This window comes from Hemiscyllium ocellatum, chromosome 12, assembly GCF_020745735.1.
Source record: "Hemiscyllium ocellatum isolate sHemOce1 chromosome 12, sHemOce1.pat.X.cur, whole genome shotgun sequence".
NCBI classification, from domain to species: domain Eukaryota; kingdom Metazoa; phylum Chordata; class Chondrichthyes; order Orectolobiformes; family Hemiscylliidae; genus Hemiscyllium; species Hemiscyllium ocellatum.
In genome coordinates, this window is record NC_083412.1 from 83,796,502 (window position 1) to 83,816,830 (window position 20,329).

Below are 20,329 nucleotides of genomic sequence, written 5' to 3' on the forward strand. Positions count from 1 at the left end.
ACCTGGCATTGAGGGTGGAAGAAATGTATGTAGAATTTCACCCTTCTTGTAAAGGCTCTTCACTTGGAATTGCTTTGTATGCAGCCAACCCAAATTCCTCATCTCACAATCTCTTGATCTTCCAAAGCAACTACAAGTATCCTTTTTTTTCACTCATGGATCAGTAACCCATTAAAAAAATTAAACAAGCTGCAGGAAAAGGTTTGCCAACTCTGGCTGGATATATTCTGGGAGATGCTATCACATAACCATGCACCTTCAATTCCATCACCACCCCCACCCCCCCAAAAAAATGAACTCTTGCAACTGGTTAACGAACACATCAATCAGCACACGTCCCTGTTTACCAATGTATCCTGAATCTGAATCTGATGGACCTGATCGTGCCGGTTCTGCGTAGCAACATAACACCTTTTTTCGGGTCCCCTGCTTTCCATGGAACCCTGGCAAAATATTTCTCCCCCCACATTGCTGCTTAACTAACTCCCGTTCAGTGATCACAACCGACTCTTCAGAATCTATTTCCACCACACTCTTAGACGTCTTTTCCAGATCGTCAGCCACTCACTGCGAAATTAACCAAAAAAAACACATTTTTTTCGAACTTTGGCCGAGAATATCCACACGCCAGAAACAAATGGCAGACAGAAAACACGTTTCACTGAAAAATTAAGTTCTCGATGCCGGCTTATACTTTCCAATAGACCGTTGCCCCCAGTAACGCCTTGCTGGACATTTTCTACAATGGACGACCAGCTAAGGTCGTCTCATTTGAAGGCGAGTTTCCAGCCCTCACCAACGGTCGACTGTGGTGCGTGCTGGGAAGGGCACGTGACGGCGGGAGGACCGGAGGATTCCTCCACCCTCAACACGACCATCGGAATCATGTGACCACGGGAGGCTTTGGGGGGGGGTTCCAGCGCGTGACGGTAACGGCCGCAGTGATGGGGTCTGTGGTGGACATCAAGCTGAAACGGGCGAATAAAGTTTATCATGAGGGGGTGAGTGACTTGCTGCTTCTAACTGTATGCAATACCTGCCGTATTCCTTGGGTGGGTGAGGGAAGACCACTGCATCGTCAGTGGGGTATGTTTACTTTGGAGCCATGGAATAATTTAGTATGGAAGAGGCCAATCAGCCCATCGAGTCTGCACGGACAGTCTACGCTGAGGTTAGTCCACTCTGAATTTCTTCCGCTTCCACCCCCAGACAAACCATTCCATTTTCATATCGTATATAGTGCCACTCTGACACAGTGTCTCAGGGATGGATGGAACAAAGTGAGGGCTGTAGATGCTGGAAAGTCAGAGTCGAAAAGTGTGCTGGAAAAGCACAGCTGGTCAGGCAGCATCCGAGGAGCAGGGGAGAGTCGACTCTGACAAGGTGTACTGGGTACCTGCTGGTAGAGAGTTTACAGCCTAGGTATTTGCGGGTTCCAAAAAAGTGAAAGTATTGCAGATACTGGAAATCTGATATCAAGAGGGGAAACTTGGCAAGGTCTGGCAGCATCTATGGAGTGTGAAATAGAGTTAATGTTTTGAGTTCATGATGGCTTGGAACTACGATGAGTCATATTGGGCTCTGAAATGTTAACTCTGTTTCTCACTTCAGGGATGCCTTCATACCTATAGAGTTTCCCCAGCTCTTTTGTTTTATTGCTGAAACTGGAGTGGATGAGGATGAAATGGTTTCCTCCTCTTTCTCTTCATCATTCCAAGTGAAGTTTTTACATTTAGCTGAGGCTCTAGGAGAAAATAGATTTGCGTTTGTGTAATTCTTTCCCCCCTGAATGTCTCAACACTTCGTATTTGATGAAGTAGGTTTTGAAGTATATTTGTTACTGTGTTGTTGAAAATGTGGCAGTACTATGCATACGTAGCAGTGTGATCACTGGACACTTTGTTTTTCAAATGTTTTGAGGGAAAACTATTGACTAGTTACTAGGGATAACTCATATTCTTCACAACACTTGAAATAGGACTGAAAGCCCATCGAGGAGAAAGTGAGCACTGCAGATGCTGGAGATCAGAGCTGAAAATGTGTTGCTGGAAAGTGCAGCAGGTCAGGCAACATCCAAAGAGCAGGAGAATTGACGTTTCGGGCATGAGCCCTTCTTCAGGAATTCCTGAAGAAGGGCTCATGCCCGAAATGTCGATTCTCCTGCTCTTTGGATGCTGCCTGACCTGCTGCACTTTTCCAGCAACACATTTTCAGGAAGCCCATCGACCCTGCTGCTCTATTCAACATGGTCATGCCTGGTTGTCTATCTCAGTGATTCTCCTCCATAACTTGATGCCTTTTATATGTTTATTTCTTTTTAAATATATATCCAGTGACATCACCCCTTCACCCTTCTATAGTAGACTTCCACAAGTTTGCCACTCTGAGTGAAAATGTTTTTGCCATCTCCTATTAATGCAAAGTTTTTTACATTGTACCTGCAAGACAGAGAAACATACCCACCCACCTACCCTCGAGCATCCAATTTCTTGAATGCCAGTGGAGCAAATTAACCCCTTAACATGTCAGTGGATGGGAGCTGGAATGCAGTGTAGGGATAGTTGAGATGGGACATCTCACAACCTTCGAATATTTAGATAAGTATGCCATAACATTCAAAGTTACGGGATTACGGTAGACTTAGTGGCTTTGGTACAGACTTGATTAGCTGAAGTACACCCTCAGTACAGTATAAGTCTATGAATGGTGTATTTTCTGACTGTGGTCTTCAGTTAACACTTTGTTAATATAGGTTACAGTGTAATTGAGTTGATCACCTCGCACAGTGCAGAAATCAAATTTATTAGAGCAGAAAGAGCTGAAAATTAAGTTAGCTTTAAACGTCCAACAATGTGAGCTGAAATGTTTTTAGCTGTGAAGTTGTTATTATGTAGGTCATTAGCTCAAGAAAAATAGTTTAGCAAGTCGATGCTGGGATCAGATGAATATAATGTTTTATTAAAAGGCATGTCATTTTTTTCTACCTGATAAAGGCTTGGTTGTTTGAATGTCAAATGTTTATACATAAAAGTTATTGAAACATTTTGAAGAGATCAGTACATCAGATTGGGGATTGGAGAGAAGAGAGGTATTGGAGTGAAGCTGATGCATTTCAGGGTCGGTCATGTGATGTCATGCTTGAAATTATGATATGTTGGTGTTAAGTAAAACAGATGAAACTGAAGTTTAAACCTTTTATATGTTCTTATGTTGTGAGAGCTGTGGTTCTGAAATGTTTGTTTTCCATTGACCACTTGTATCCTGCAGACCATCTGTGGATCATACCTCGCCTGATTTGCTTCTCAGCCAGTTGTGTTTTTTGTAAAAAAAAAATAAGACACAACTAGTAGGATGAATTATGCTTTTTGTGAGATATCAGGAAGGTGATTGTTGAGTGTCCTGTTTCAAATTAAAACCTTAAATCTCAAGTGGGCCTCCAAATTCTGCCAGTTCCTCTTGGTTCTCACTGAAAATGATATCTTGAGGCTATACGATCTAACATAAGTTTTTATACTTGCTGCCATGCCTCAGGTCTGGGTTCACCTGTCCTGGAGTTGTCACAATATATCTGAGTGAGTTGATGAAAATAACTGAGACACACAAGGCTATGGGCCAAGTGCTGGAAATTGTGATTAAAATAGTTCGGTGGTTGTTTTTAGCCAACGCTGGTGCAATTGGCTGAAGGAACTTTTTCCATGCTGTAGATCTTTGTAAACCACATATTGCTTATATTGTTACACATTCTTTGACGTACAGAAATAATTAAAATGAACAATTTCAAGGATAGCGTTTGTTGATCATCTGTATTTGCTGAAAAATTGAGTGGCTTGACAGGTTATTTCAGAGGGTGAAATTGCTATTGGTCTGGACCCATGTGGGCCACATCGGGTAAGGATGTCACATTTCCTTCCCTAAAACACTTTGGTAAGCAGATGGCTTTTTAAAAATGACAATTAGTGTTATTTTCATGGTCACTATTACTGAGATGGGTTTTCAATTCCATAATTTATTTGTTAAATTCAAAGTCCATCAGCTACTCTACATAGAACATATAACAATATGCTGTAGTTGGGCATTTGATTACGTAGATTACTTACAATGTGGAAACAGACCCATCGGCCCAACAAGTCCACACCGACCCTCCGAAGAGCAATCCACCCAGACCCATTCCCCTATATTTATCCCTTCACCTAATGCTACGGGCAATTTAGCATGGCCAATTCGCCTAACCTGCACATTTTTGGACTGTGGGAGGAAACCGGAGCACCTGGAGGAAATCCACGCAGACACTGGGAGAATGTGCAAACTCCCACAGACAGTTGCCTGAGGTGGGAATTGAACCTGGGTCTCTGGTGCTGAGAGTCAGCAGTGCTAACCACTGTGCCGCCCATGGAGTTGAGCCCTTGTAACTCTGAACGTTAACTTAGGTCCCTGGATCACTAGTGAAAAATGAGGTCTGCAGATGCTGGAGATCACAGCTGCAAATGTGTTGCTGGTCAAAGCACAGCAGGCCAGGCAGCATCTCAGGAATAGAGAATTCGACGTTTCGAGCATAAGCCCTTCATCAGGAATAAGAGAGAGAGAGCCAAGCAGGCTAAGATAAAAGGTAGGGAGGAGGGACTAGGGGGAGGGGCGATGGAGGTGGGATAGGTGGAAGGAGGTCAAGGTGAGGGTGATAGGCCGGAGTGGGGTGGGGGCGGAGAGGTCAGGAAGAGGATTGCAGGTTAGGAGGGCGGTGCTGAGTTGAGGGAACCGACTGAGACAAGGTGGGGGGAGGGGAAATGAGGAAGCTGGAGAAATCTGAATTCATACCTTGTGGTTGGAGGGTTCCCAGGCGGAAGATGAGGCGCTCCTCCTCCAGCCGTCGTGTAGTTGTGTTCTGCCGGTGGAGGAGTCCAAGGACCTGCATGTCCTCAGTGGAGTGGGAGGGGGAGTTAAAGTGTTGAGCCACGGGGTGATTGGGTTGGTTGGTTCGGGCGGCCCGGAGGTGTTCTCTGAAGCGTTCCGCAAGTAAGCGGCCTGTCTCGCCAATATAGAGGAGGCCACATCGGGTGCAGCGGATGCAATAGATGATGTGTGTGGAGGTACAGGTGAACTTGTGGCGGATATGGAAGGATCCCTTGGGGCCTTGGAGGGAAGTGAGTGTGGAGGTGTGGGCGCAGGTTTTACATTTCCTGCGGTTGCAGGGGAAGGTGCCGGGGGTGGAGGTTGGGTTGGTGGGGGGTGTGGATCTGACAAGGGAGTCACGAAGGGAGTGGTCCTTGCGGAACGCTGATAGGGGAGGGGAGGGAAATATATCCTTGGTGGTGGGGTCCGTTTGGAGGTGGCGGAAATGGCGGCGGATGATACCCCGCACCGCCCGTTTCTACCTCCTGCCCAAAATCCACAAACCTGCCTGCCCCGGCCGACCCATTGTCTCAGCCTGCTCCTGCCCCACCGAACTCATCTCCCAATACCTCGACACGGTCCTGTCCCCTTTAGTCCAAGAACTCCCCACCTACGTTCGGGACACCACCCACGCCCTCCACCTCCTCCAGGATTTTTGCTTCCCCGGTCCCCAACGCCTTATTTTCACTATGGACATCCAGTCCCTGTACACCTCCATCCCCCATCACGAAGGACTCAAAGCCCTCCGCTTCTTCCTTTCCCGCCGCACCAACCAGTACCCTTCCACTGACACCCTCCTTCGACTGACTGAACTGGTCCTCACCCTGAATAACTTCTCTTTTCAATCCTCCCACTTCCTCCAAACTAAAGGAGTTGCCATGGGCACCTGCATGGGCCCCAGCTATGCCTGCCTCTTCGTAGGATATGTGGAACAGTCCATCTTCCGCAACTACACTGGCACCACCCCCCACCTTTTCCTCCGCTACATCGATGACTGTATCGGCGCTGCCTCGTGCTCCCACGAGGAGGTTGAACAGTTCATCAACTTTACTAACACCTTCCATCCCGACCTGAAATTCACCTGGACTGTCTCAGACTCCTCCCTCCCCTTCCTAGACCTTTCCATTTCTATCTCGGGCGACCGACTCAACACAGACATCTATTATAAACCGACTGACTCCCACAGCTACCTGGACTACACCTCCTCCCACCCTGGCCCCTGTAAAAACGCCATCCCATATTCCCAATTCCTTCGTCTCCGCCGCATCTGCTCCCAGGAGGACCAATTCCAACACCGCACAGCCCAGATGGCCTCCTTCTTCAAGGACCGCAGATTCCCCCCAGACGTGATCGACGATGCCCTCCACCGCATTTCCTCCACTTCCCGCTCCTCCGCCCTTGAGCCCCGCTCCTCCAACCGCCACCAAGACAGAACCCCACTGGTTCTCACCTACCACCCCACCAACCTGCGCATACAACGTATCATCCGCTGCCATTTCCGCCACCTCCAAACGGACCCCACCACCAAGGATATATTTCCCTCCCCTCCCCTATCAGCGTTCCGCAAGGACCACTCCCTTCGTGACTCCCTTGTCAGATCCACACCCCCCACCAACCCAACCTCCACCCCCGGCACCTTCCCCTGCAACCGCAGGAAATGTAAAACTTGCGCCCACACCTCCACACTCACTTCCCTCCAAGGCCCCAAGGGATCCTTCCATATCCGCCACAAGTTCACCTGTACCTCCACACACATCATCTATTGCATCCGCTGCACCCGATGTGGCCTCCTCTATATTGGTGAGACAGGCCGCTTACTTGCGGAACGCTTCAGAGAACACCTCCGGGCCGCCCGAACCAACCAACCCAATCACCCCGTGGCTCAACACTTTAACTCCCCCTCCCACTCCACCGAGGACATGCAGGTCCTTGGACTCCTCCACCGGCAGAACACAACTACACGACGGCTGGAGGAGGAGCGCCTCATCTTCCGCCTGGGAACCCTCCAACCACAAGGTATGAATTCAGATTTCTCCAGCTTCCTCATTTCCCCTCCCCCCACCTTGTCTCAGTCGGTTCCCTCAACTCAGCACCGCCCTCCTAACCTGCAATCCTCTTCCTGACCTCTCCGCCCCCACCCCACTCCGGCCTATCACCCTCACCTTGACCTCCTTCCACCTATCCCACCTCCATCGCCCCTCCCCCTAGTCCCTCCTCCCTACCTTTTATCTTAGCCTGCTTGGCTCTCTCTCTCTTATTCCTGATGAAGGGCTTATGCTCGAAACGTCGAATTCTCTATTCCTGAGATGCTGCCTGGCCTGCTGTGCTTTGACCAGCAACACATTTGCAGCCCTGGATCACTAGTCCAGTGATGTTGCACCACTGGTTTTTTCTGTCATGTGGCGTAGTATTACACATCAGTGACTTGAATCTGTACCAGTCCATGGAGTACCTGGTGGACCCTTGCAGACCTTCAGTGGTTCCCAGACCACACTTGGGGATTTACAGTGTTAGATGTAACACTATAGCATATCTCTCCTTTCCCTACTCTTGATATCATCCAGGGGTGATGAGACTGAGGGGTAAAAGTGATGAGGATCTAGAAAGAAGGTTATAATGTTATTCTACTCTAATTTATACAAGAGGTTTTTAAAGATTCATTTGATGCAAGAGAGTTGAGAACCACCCACATCTGATATTTAGGTATTGTAAACTCTTAATTTTTTAACTGGATTACTAATACATACCAGAAAGATGGATTCTCCAGGGATACATTATTTGGAGGCCAAAGTCAAATCAGTTGGAGTCTTTAATTTGAATTTGATGACTGAGTCTGTAGCTGGGTTATTTCATCGCTATTTTTGTACATTACATTAAATTCTATCAGGGATCTTAACTCAGCTCAATCCTGCTTTCAGCTACATAATAGAAAGCAAATAACTGAGTGTGCTGGGAAATCTGATTCAAAATTGGAAATTGCTGGAGAAACTATTGCTGCATCTGTGGAGAGAGAGAAATCGAGTGAATGTTTTTGAGTTCAGTGATCCTGTTTCAGAACTGCTTTCCGTGCTTGCACTTTCTGGGAGGAACTATTGAATACCAATTAGGAATGGGAGGTCCAAATGTTTCCTGCTCCTTTCTAATCCAGAGATATTAAGGATAAGTGGTTTTGTAGCAATCTTCATACAGAGAAAACGCATTGAGAACTTTGCCTGTGTCAATGAGGATTGATAAGATCTGGTCGTTACTTTGTCAGCATCAAGGGTTTGACCATAAGAAATAGCTACAGGAGTAGGCCATTCAGCACCTCATGTTTGCTCCACCATTCAACAGAATCATGGATAATTTGGCACTCCAAATTTTCAGTCCTTTCCTGATTACCCTACAGTTCAATAACCTCTATCTCCCTTGGCCTTAAATGTACACAGAAAGTCTGTCCCCACAGCTCTGTGACAAAGATTCATTCAGCCCTCTGTAAGAAGAAATTCCTCATCATTTTAGGCCACTGTTGGAATATTGTGTGCAGTTCTGGTCTCCTTCCTATTGGACAGATGTTGTGCAACTTGAAAGGGAAGTGGTAGAGGCTGATACAATTGTAACATTTAAGAGGCATTTGGATGGGTATCTGAATAGGAAGGGTTTGGAGAGATATGGGCCAGGTGCTGGCAGGTGGGACTAGATTGGGTTGGGATATCTGGTCGGCATGGACGGGTTGGACAGAATGGTCTGTTTCCATGCTGTACAACTCTGTGTATGACTCTATAACACTGTTAATTCTGAAACTGTGCCTTCAGGTCCTGTACTCTCCCATGAGAGGGAACATCCTACCAGCATTTGTTTTCTCAAGCCTCTTACAAGTCCTGTATGTGCCATTTTTCTAAAGTTCAGTGAAGAGAGTCCCAACCTGTTTAACCTTCCCTGGTGAGACAATCCCTCTATGCTAAAGATCATCCTTGTGATCCTCCTCTGAATTGCCTCCAATACAATAACATCTCCCCTTAAATAAGGGGACCAATACTGCTGGTATTGGTTTATTCACCATAGGAAATTAATTTTGAAATTTTGATGGATTTTCAAATTTTTGTTCTGTAATTTAAAATCTACACACTGAATATATTTTTAACTTTCTAATTGTGAATTTTCAACCAATCTGATGAGGAAGAATTGTATGCTAGGAAGGCATAATACCAGCAGTGCTAACTCTTCTATTTAATTAGAACTATTAATGTTGTAAAATTAGTTAACAGGTAGGACTAGAAAGATATGCAATCTTAAACTGTTTTGTAGTTGTAAATATTGAATGATCTGTGTTTATCACTAAAACAATTGCTTTATTATTTTACAGTGAGGAGATCCTGAATCCATGCTTCCATTACTTTTTTTGCTCTGCCATTTCAAGTCCTTTGGTTGAAAGAATATTGAAAGACAACAAAAATAAGGTGCATAGTTCTAAAGAGGGTGCATAAGTTCTTGAGAACTTATCTGAAGGAGTACAGATGACTAGACAGGCAGAGATAGTAATTAATGAAAGTTAGTATTCTTGGCTTTAATAGGAGCACAGTACAAGAACAAGGGAGGTGGTAATGGTCTTGTACAAGACACTTGTTAATTCTGTGTACTTTGTAGGCGCCACATTGTAGGAAAGATGTGAATGGATTGGAGAGAGCGCAGAAGCGATTTACAAGAATTTACAAAAATCTAGATATGAGGAACTTGAGTTATGAGGATAGATTGAAGAAGTTGTGACTGTTCTCCTTGGAGAGAAGAAGGCTGACAGGAAGTCTGATACAGGTTTTCAAAGTCATGAGCAGGCTGGACAGAGTACATAAGGAGAGGCTAATCTGTCTTGTAAAAGGAACAAGAACGAGAGGATGTATATTTTAAAGTGATGCACAAAAGAAGTGAGGGTAATGTGAGAAAAAGCTTTATTCACATAATGAGTTGTTAGAATATGGAATGTAGTTCCTGGAAATGAGCTTGAGACCCATTCAGCTGAGGCCTTCAAGAGATAGTGGATAAAAATTGAGTGACATACAAAGGCTAAGCAGATTGGGATTCCAGTCACTGGAGTTATGAAAAATGTGAGGAGTCTGATTGAAACATACAAAATTCTTAAGAGGCTTGGCAAGGTAAAAGCTGAGAGGATGTTCCCCCCTCTCATGGGAGAGTCTTGTACCAGAGGGCATTCTCTCAGAATAAAGGGGTGTCAGTTTAAAATTAGGTCAGCCATGGTTCTTTTGAATAGTGGAGCAGGTTCAAGGGAATAAATGGCTTACTCCTAACAGTAGTTAGCACCACTGCCCCTCAGTGCCAGGGATCTGGGTTTGATTCAACCCTTCGATTACTATGTGTGAAGTTTGCATGTTCTGCATATGTCTGCATGGGTTTCTTCCAGGTGGTCCAGTTTCTTCCCACAGTCCAAAGATATGGAGGTTGGGTGGATTGGCCATACTAAATTACCCTAGAGTGTCCAGAGATGTGGAGGCTAGGTGGATTAACCATGGTAAATGTGGGGTTACAGGATCTGTGTGGGATGCTCTTCAGAAGTGCAGACTCGATGGGCCAATGGCCTCGATCTGCACTGAAGGATTCTATGATTCTATTTAACTCAAAATGTTCAGCAAAACTACTTTCTGATTTTCATTCCTCAACAGTTTCCACACTGTAAGTATTCTAATCTAATCTAATCTAATCTAAACAGAATGATCAACTATAAAGTTTGATTTTCTCAGATATTGGAAGAACAACTGGCTCCTATCTTTGAACATCTTTTGAGGCAGTTTGCTCTTTGGGCATACCTTGTCAATGGTTGTTTGATCTTTTGAGATTCAGTCATAATTCCTTTGGTGACACTGTAATACTTGTTTGAGTACTCGGTCGTTTTCTGTTGTCTCTGTTTTCCCCCACACAAGCTTTAGTCATGAGGATCTGAAACCTGAATACAGGCGGAGGTAACTAGTTGTTGTCAGGAGCAACTGCTTAACAGATGTTCTTAGTAACTTAGGTGGCAATAAGATGGCTTCTCGCTGCAAATAACATGACAGAATGGCTTCGAGGCTACAAATTGACAATTCTGCTAAAAGCTGCATAAAATGGCTTTTAAGTTACTAACTGTTAATTCTGCCATAGCTGAATAATTAACTAACCACAGTCTGCTTCAATAGAAATTAGTAGACAATGCTCCCTTTACAGCATAGAAATAACAAGACTAGATAAGACATTACTGGCCATCCTAACTCACCTTCACATCCAGGTGCAATAGCTCGGTTAGAAGGGTGGCCTGAGTGTTGGAAAACAGTTGGGTCTCAGGAAATATCATTGAACCAAGTAACTGTCAAATAAAGCAATATCGGGTATTGATTGGTAATTGTCTGAAGGTACTTTGCGATCATAACTTGTACCTTTAAAATCATAGAGATGTTCAGCACAGAAACAGACCCTTCGGTGCAACCCGTCCATGCTGAACAGATTTTCCAACCCAATCTAGTCCCACCTGCCAGCACCCGGCCCATATCCGTCCAAACCCTTCCTATTCATATACCCTTCCAGATGCCTCTTAAATGTTGCAATTGCATCAGCCTCTACCACTTCCTCTGGCAGTTCATTCTATACACGTACCACCTTCTGAGTGAAAAAGTTGCCACTTAAGTCTCTTTCGTATCTTTGCCCTCTCATCCTAAACCTACGCCGTCTAGTTCTGGACACCCCACCCCAGGGCAAAGACTTTGTCTATTTATCCTATTCATGCCCCTCATAATCTTATAAATCTCTATAAGGTCACCCCTCAGCCTCCAATGCTTCAGGGAAAACAGCACTAGCCTATTCAACGTCTCCTTCCAACCCTGACAACATCCTTGTAAATCTTTTCTGAACCCTTTCAAGTTTCACAATATCTTTCCAATAGGAAGGAGACCAGAATTGCACGCAATTGGTGTCCTAACCAATGTCCTGTACAGCTGCACCATGACTTCCCAACTCCTGTACTCAATACTCTGACCAATAAAGGAAAGCATACCAAATATCGCCTTGACTATCCCATCTACCTGCGTTTCGACTTTCAAGGAGCTATGAACCTGCACTCCATGGTCTTTTTGTTCAGCAACACTCCCTAGGACCTTACCATTAAGTGTACAAGTCCTGCTAAGATTTGCTTTCCCAAAATGTAGCACCTCGCATTTATCCAAATTAAACTCCATCTGCCACTTCTCAGCCCATTTGCCCATCTGATCAATATCCTGTTGTAATCTGTGATAACCTTCTTTGCTGTCCACTATATCTCCAATTTTGGTGTCATCTGCAAATTTACTAATTATACCTACTGCTCATTCTGTAAGAAAAGTATAAAAATGTCTTTGTTTTGAGCTATGTGCACAGCTCCTCCAAGGAACAGGAAGTGTATAACTTCTGGCTTTAACCTGGCTAATGTGAAAGCTGTCAGGAAAAGTATTTCAGAAGTCTGGAACAGCAAGAAAACAACAAAATGTTTATTGAGCTTTAGCAATTGAAGTGGCAGTTTCAGTTCAGATTTAAATCTCAGATATTTGTGGGAAACAAATGCTGAATATTTTAAAATAGGTTCTCCAAATGGAACTTCCCAAATAACGCAGTCGGAATTACAGTGGCAACTTTGGTCGAGATCAACATTCTTTGAATTTGCAATATGAAGAGGGCCAATGAAGTCAAAACAATAATTGACAGAATTTAAGCAGCTCAGCCTCAAGTTCTGATACTCTCCAGAAAAACTTAAAGCATCAAGCGAAAAAATATTTTGTGAACACTCTGCAATGAAAACACAGCAAAAATATTTTAATATAATACTCTCATCTGGCTAAAGAATGACCACTGACCCTACTGTTTTTTTTATTGAAACAGACATTGCAGAATTTGAAACAAATCAGAGGCTCAAGGCACTCAATCAATTTGTTTTGAGGTTACCAGTTTAGTAATTTCAAAAAGAATGTAATGTTGTACAATTACAATGTAAAAACAAAATCTGCCCCATTACATAGCCCGCAAAACACATGGAATTAAGATCTTGATTCAAATAAGGCAAAACAGTTACTTGAAAAGGATTTTCTGAATCAGCACTTTAACAAACCAAAATTTTGAAACATCAAACATTCAAACTTTCCCTTTTCAACCCAAGTATTAGTACAACCTTAATTTCAGCGTTTCTCATTTTTATTTTTTTGACCAGACCTAAACGTTGAAATTCTAAATTGGAGAAAGGCCAATTTTGACGGTATTAGGCAACAACTTTCACTAGCTGATTGGGGGTAAATGTTCGCCAGTAAAGGGATGGCTGGAAAATGGGAAGCCTTCAGAAATGAGATAACGAGAGTCCAGAGACAGTATATTCCTGTTGGGGTGAAAGGAAAGCTGGTAGGTATAGGGGATGCTGGATGACTAAAGAAATTGAGGGTTTGGTTCAGAAAAAGGAAGCATATGTAAGGTATAGACAGGATAGATCGAGGGAAGCCTTCAAAGAATATATAGGCAGTAGGAGTATACTTAAGAGAGAAATCAGGAGGGCAGAAAGAGGACATGAGATAGCTTTGCAAATAGAATTAGGGAGAATCCAAAGGGTTTTTATAAATACATTAAGGCTAAAACAGTAACGAGGGACAGAATTGGGCCTCTAAAAGATCAGATCACAGAGATGGCCTTTGTGTGGAGCCGAGGAGATGGGGGGAGGTACTAAATGAGTTTTTTGCATCAGTATTTACTGTGGAAAAGGACATGGAAGATATAAAATGTAGGGAAATAGATGGTGACATCTTCAAAATGTCCAGATTACAGAGGGAAAAGTGTTGGATGTCTTGAAACGCATAAAAGTGGATAAATTCTCAGGACCTGATCAGGTGTACCCTAGAATTCTCTGGGCAGCTAGGGAAATGATTGCTAGGCCTCTTGCTGAGATATTTGTATCATCGATAGTCACAAGTGAGGTGCTGGAAGACTGGAGATTGGCTAATGTGATGCCACTGTTAAAGAAAGGTGGTAAGGACAAACCAGGAACTATAGACCAATGCATCTGACGTTGGTTGTGGGCAAGTTGTTGGACAGAATTCTGAGGGACAGGATGTACATGTATTTGGAAAGGCAAGGACTGATTAGGGATAGTCAACATAGCTTTGTGCGTGGGAAATCATGTCTCTCAAATTTGATTGAGTTGTTTGAAAAAGTAATGAAGAGAATTGATTAGGACAGAACGGTAGATGTGATCCATATGGACTTCAGTAAGGCGTTCGACAAGGTTCCCCATGGGAGACTGGTGAGCAAAGTTAGATCTCATGAAATACAGGGAGAACTAGCCATTTGGATACAGAACTGGCTCAAAGGTAGAAGACAGAGGGTGGTGGTGGAGGATGTTTTTCAGACTTGCGGCCTGTGACCAGTGGAGTGCCACAAGGATCAGTGTTGGGTCCTCTACTTTTCATCATTTATGTAAATGACTTGGATGTGAGCATAAGAGCTATGGTCAGTAAGTTTGCTCATGACACCAAAAATTGGAGGTGTAGTGGACAGCGAAGAAGGTTACCTCAGATTACAACAGGATCTTGCTCAGATGGGCCAATGGGCTGAGAAGTGGCAGATGGAGTTTAATTCAGATAAATGCGAGGTGCTGCATTTTGGGAAAGCAAATTTTAGCAGGACTTATACACTTAATGGTAAGATCTTATGGAGTGTTGCTGAACAAAGAGACCTTGGAGTGCAGGTTCATACCTCCTTGAAAGTGGAGCCTCAGGTAGATAGGATAGTGAAGAAGGCGTCTGGTATGCTTTCCTTTCTTGGTCAGAGTATTGAGTACAGGAGTTGGGAAGAGGCTAGTAATTTTTGTTGTTATAATCATTGTATGCTGTGTGTCAGTAACATGGTTAAATGCTGGCTGTCAGTTTTATGAAAGCTCGTAATCCATCTCGGTGGTTATCATTGAAATGATAAAAGGAGGGAATGAGTGTTTATAGGGTATAAACAGGCAGGGAAAGAGCTAAGTTCTGACTTCTGTGAAACAGGTTGAGGTGAGCATGACTCAGATCAGGTCAGAACTTAGAGATAACAATGGGGTGCTTGCAGGCAAGGGTAATAGGTGAACAAGGTAGAAAAGCATTCGTTATGTAGAGCCATTTAACAATATTGGAAGAATTCAGTATGTAACGTCAGTTAATAAGGTGAAAAGTATTCATTATGTGAAGTCAGTCATTCATTGTGTAACAGTAGATGGCTTAATCTTTACTGTTAATACTTGTTGATTGTAATAGTCACCCAATTAAGACACATGTTGCCTTATCTGGATGCTCCTCCCTGTAAAATGACTGTATAGTTCATTGAGAAACTGCTGTTCCAGAGGAGACCATGAACTCTTGTCTCTATGCACAAGGGCAATCATTCTCTCTCCTTCCAGGGCCTGGAATAAAGGTATACTGTGTCTCTGAGCGTTTTCCTTCGACTGAGGGTGGAAACAGGAGGACAATATTTAAACTGTGTACACATTCTCACCAGTGAATTAAAACACAATCTTTCTGTATGTCAAATCTCATTACACATAGAGAATGGAGTTGTAAAGTTGGAGGTGACTCTGAATTGACTTCAGGTGTAAAGTTGCAGTGTATTTTTAAGAGGGTATTAAAATTAACTGTCAGTTGATTTTTTTTTCATGGCCTAGAGATCCAGTATTGCACAGAAGAGTACAACTTTTCATTAGGTAAGAGAGCAGAGCTGTGCACTGCATGTTGTCATCATAGCTCAGAAACAGTCTCTTTATATCTGTTAGCATTCCTGAATATCCGGCTCTGGCTGCTGTTCTCTTAGATCTCCGTGCTTTGTTTAGGTACTCCACATTACGTGAACAGATTGAAAAGCTCAGATTGTTCTGCTAGGCGATGAGAAGGTTGAGTGAAGTTTTCTTAGAATATTTTGAGTGTAAACAGAAAACAGAGAGAAACTATTTCTGTTAACAGAAGAACAGAGAATGAAAGACCATTCATTATAGGTGTTGGGATGTCATGTTCATAGAATCATTGAATCCTTACAGTGTAAAAGCAGGCCATTTGACCTATCAATCCAGACTGACCCTCCAAGGACCATCCCATCCAGACTGCTCCGCCAATCCCTGTAACTTTGCATTTCCATGGCAAATCCACCTAGCCTGCATATCCCCAGACACTATGGGCAATTTGGCATTGCCAATCCACCTAACATGCATGTCTTTGGACTCTGAGGGGGAAACCGGAGCACCTGGAGGAAACCCACACACACTGGGGGGAATGTGCAAACTCTCGAAAGACAGTTGTCTGAGAGGGGAATCGAACCAGAATCTTGGTGCTGTGAGGGAGCAGTACTAACCACTGAAGCTCCTTGCCGCCCTTAGGGTGCTTGGCAAACTCTACTGTGAGTTTAGAAAGGGAATCATTCTCCTACACACTCTCAAATAATGCATTCTTGAAAAATCATTTGCTATGAATATTTTTTCCTTCATGTCACAGTTAGTTCTTTCCACAATCACCTTAATTGACATTGTTGTACAGTAGGTTGAAAGTGAGGACTGCAGATGCTGGAGATCAGAGCTGAAAAATGTGTTGCTGGAAAAGCACAGCAGGTCAGGCAGCATCCAAGTAGCAGGAGAATGTTTCGGGCATTCCTGCAGAAAGGCTTATGTCCGAAATGTTGATTCTCCTGCTCCTTGGATGCTGCCTGCCCTGCTGTGCTTTTCCAGCAACACATTTTTCAGCAGGAGATTGATGAGGCCACTTTGGTGTACTGTGTACAGTCTTGGTCACCATCCTTTAGGAAGGATATTATGAAATTGGAGAAGGTTCAGAAAAGATTTACAAGGATATTGTCAGGACTGGAGGATTTTAGCTATAGGGAGAGGCTGAATAGGCTGGAACTCTCTTCCACTGGAGCATAGGTTGAAGGGTAAGCTTATTGAGTTTATAAAATCATGAGGGGCATAGATAAGGTGAATAGTAAAGATCTTTTCCCGACGGTAGAGAAGTTCAAGACTAGGGGGCATATTTTGAAGGTGAGAGAAGAAAGATTTAAAAGGGACTTGAAGGGCAACTTTTTCTCATACAGGGTAGTTCATATGTTGAATGAACTGCCAGAGGAAGTGGTAGATCCAGGTATGGTTATAACGTTTAAAAGATTTTTGTACAGATACTTGAATGGGAAAAATGTGGAAGGTTTTGGGCCAACTGCAGGCAAGTGGGACTAGGTTTAGTTTGGGAAACTTGGTCAGCATGGATGAGTGGGACTGAAAGATCTATTTCTGTGCTCGATATTTTTATGGCTTTGAAAAAATGTCAGTTAAGGTAATTGTTGAAAGAACTAACTGTGGCATGACTGAAAAGAATATTGACAGCAAGTGAATTTATCTGGGGTGTATTTCTTGAGAATGTGTTGAGGAGAGATTTTATTGTGAATTAAGAAAGGCAATTAGCCAAGCATCTGAAGGGAGAATTTATGAGGATACACGGGAATGGTAGGAGAGACATTTATCTCCACATTCCTTGTTTTGCGATCATTTTTGAAGGAGCTGACAATAGGTTTGAGTATAATTGTCACAGATGATGGCCCTGCACTTTCACCTCAAGTAAGTTATCCCTCTCCTTTGTGTCTGAGTCAATGCAGAGCTACATTGGAGATTTGTGTATATTATAGTGGGTTGGAGAAGGAACTGATGTTGCGAGTGGGGAAGGCACTGCATTAAATATGAGCCAAATTTTAATTTCTTTGGGTGTCACCAGATAAGAACAGGAAGCTGGCTGCTGGAGTTGGAGTTAATCCGGTAATTACAGACCAGTTAATTTAACATCTGCAGTTTAGAATCTTTCATGACACCATATTTTAGGTAAATTTAGAAACAACCAGCATAAACTTCAAAAGATATGACTGTGCTCAATGGACCTCATGTAATTGTTTGAATTGGTGCCAGACATAGCAGATAGGGGAAAACCAATGTACCTGGACTTTAGAAAAGCCTTTGACAAGATATGACTTGGGAGAATATTAGAGAGGATTATGGGGTAATGAGTAATTTTTAAAAAATTAGCAAACTAGATTAAAAATTAGACGTGGGACTTAAGGGAATATATTCAACTGTTGAAAATGGGTATTGGTATATCAATTGGTTCTGTTTCAGGAGCACTTCTATTCACTGTCTATGTGAATGAGCTGAGTATATTCCTGGAGAATGGTACGAACATTTTTGGGTCATGGGAGAAAGGAGGTATAGTTTACTCTTTAGAACCTAAGTAGAATTTGAGTAGAATGTTGCAGAAATGTGCAATATCTTGGGATAAAATGTGCATAAAAAACAAAGTGCTCAGACCTCAGCAGGTCTGGCAGCACCTGTAGAGCAAAAAAGAGTTAATGTTTTGAGTTTGATATGACTCCTTCTCAAAACTGACTTGCTGGTGTGGTAGGCAAATCTTGAGAGTGGAGGCCTTTAAATAATGAACTGTGGAATGAGTGAAGAGAAACTGTTTCTAATGGCAGAAAGGTTGATAATCAGAGGAAGCAGATTTTATCTCTGGTTCGTTTGACAAATAGGGAGATATGCGGTGATCAAAGAATTATAAAAGAAATCAAGGCATTAGTTATACTAGAAGATAATGTACGTCAAGGAACATAAGGGAACAGGAGAATAGGATTTTCTGTGAGTTGACTGTTTCTTAACAGATTTGGATGAGCTGAAGTTTGTGAATGGTGGGAAGTTGGCAAGTGAGCAAGTGCTGGAAACAATAGCTTCAATCTTCCTGATACTTCGTTGGAAAAATATGTTAATTTGCTTCTGCATTAGAGTTAAGCAGTGTGATCATTTTTAAGCAGTAGAGGGTTCAATAGAAGTGATTGTAAGTTCGGCTATTTGGGCTATCAACACGTGTATGTGTAGAACCTGATGTTCTGTTTTTGGATGATGCTGCTGAGGCTGAGCATTTCAGTGAGAATTAGGAGCCAAGGATAAGTCCTTCACAATGCCATAGATGACAGGAGCAGGAAAATAATATGGAGACAGTCAGGACTGCAGATGCTCGAAGTCAGAGGCAATAAAAAAATGGAGCTGAAAAGGCACAGCAGGTCAGGCAACATTGGTGGAGTAGGAAAGTTGACGTTTCAAATTGTGGCTCTTCATCAGGTTCCTTTGATGTGGTTGACTCAGTTGTTTTATGATTTGATTCACCGCCGGGGATTTGTAGGAGCATAAGAGTCAGGGATATCAGTCTTGAGATTTGTTGCAAGACGGATTTATATCTCTATGTTGAGGAAATCTGTTAGCATGTTGTTAAGCTCCAGCTGCTTACTGCATGATGGCTCAGTGGTTAGCACTGCTATCTGATGGTGCAAGGGACCTGGATTCAAATTCTGTGTTTGGTGACTGTGTGAAGTTTGACGTTCTTCCCGTGTCTGTGTGGGTTTCCTCCCACAGTCGAAAGATGTGCAGGTCAGGTGAATTGGCTGTGCTAAATTGCCCAAAGTGTTAGGTGCATTAGTTAGAGTGAAATGGATCTGGGTGGGTTAGTGTTCGTAGGGTCGGTGTGGACTTGTTGCGCCAAATGGCCTATTTCCACACTGTAGAGAATCTAATCCAATGAATTTTGGCTCAGCCTCCCTTCGATTCCTTTTATCTATTGGTTAAGGTGATGCAGTTAATCCTGTGGCTACAGCTACATAAGAATGGAACCAACAACTTGAGTCTCACCATCGTGACAGTGGATAGACATTGAAGGAGGATTGATAGTAATCTGTGTCAAAGGTTGCAAACAGATGTAGAGCGTTGGATTACCTTGACCTGAGCATGTAATTTGTGAATAAAAAACTGAAAGAACTGCGGATGCTGTAAATCAGAGACAAAAATAGAAATTGCTGGAAAAGCTCCAAGTCTGGCAGCATCTATGGAGAGAAATTAGAGTTAATGTTTTAGTCGAGTGACCCTTCCTCAGAAATTTTCAATTCTTTCCACAATTGTTGCTAAACCTACTGAATTTTTCCAGCAACTTCTATTTTTGTCTCTGAAATTTATGACTTTGAGAAGAGTCGTTTCAGTACTGACAGCAGCAGTCCCCTCATTGGATGGATTCAATCAAAGCATCTTGGGAAGGGGGCATATACATTTGCCAGGTAATGCACATTTGATGACTTTGGAGAGAAAAGAGAATTGGTGATCAGAATTTTGAATCTAACCTGGGGCCCCAGCCCAAAATGAACAACGGATTTAAAATTAAAAATCTACTTTGTGGGCTGAATGGAAGATCAGCTGACGTGCATATTGCATGAAATGATACATGAATAGCACACTTAAACAATGGTTGACACCATTTATTTTTCTTATTTCTTAAATTAACTGTTTAAAAGACTGATATTTGATAATTTGCTTAGCTGTTGAATTTTGTTGGAAAGATGCTTTATAATATCAATAGTGGCAGACGCTAACTAGCGG

At 43.1% G+C, this 20,329-nt stretch overlaps 1 protein-coding gene across 2 annotated transcripts in view; it reads left to right on the top strand.

The window, feature by feature from the left end:
- The first annotated feature begins 838 nt into the window (after positions 1-838).
- vps26c (VPS26 endosomal protein sorting factor C) overlaps positions 839-20,329 on the top strand; it is a 57,374-nt gene continuing 37,883 nt past the window's right edge. Inside the window, exon 1 of one of the 2 annotated variants that reach the window (XM_060833811.1) lies at positions 839-1,001. In XM_060833811.1, coding sequence (XP_060689794.1) covers positions 945-1,001 — 57 coding nt within the window. In that variant the 5' untranslated portion in view covers positions 839-944. The remainder of the gene's footprint in view (positions 1,002-20,329) is intronic. The other variant, XM_060833810.1, reaches the window with a different exon arrangement.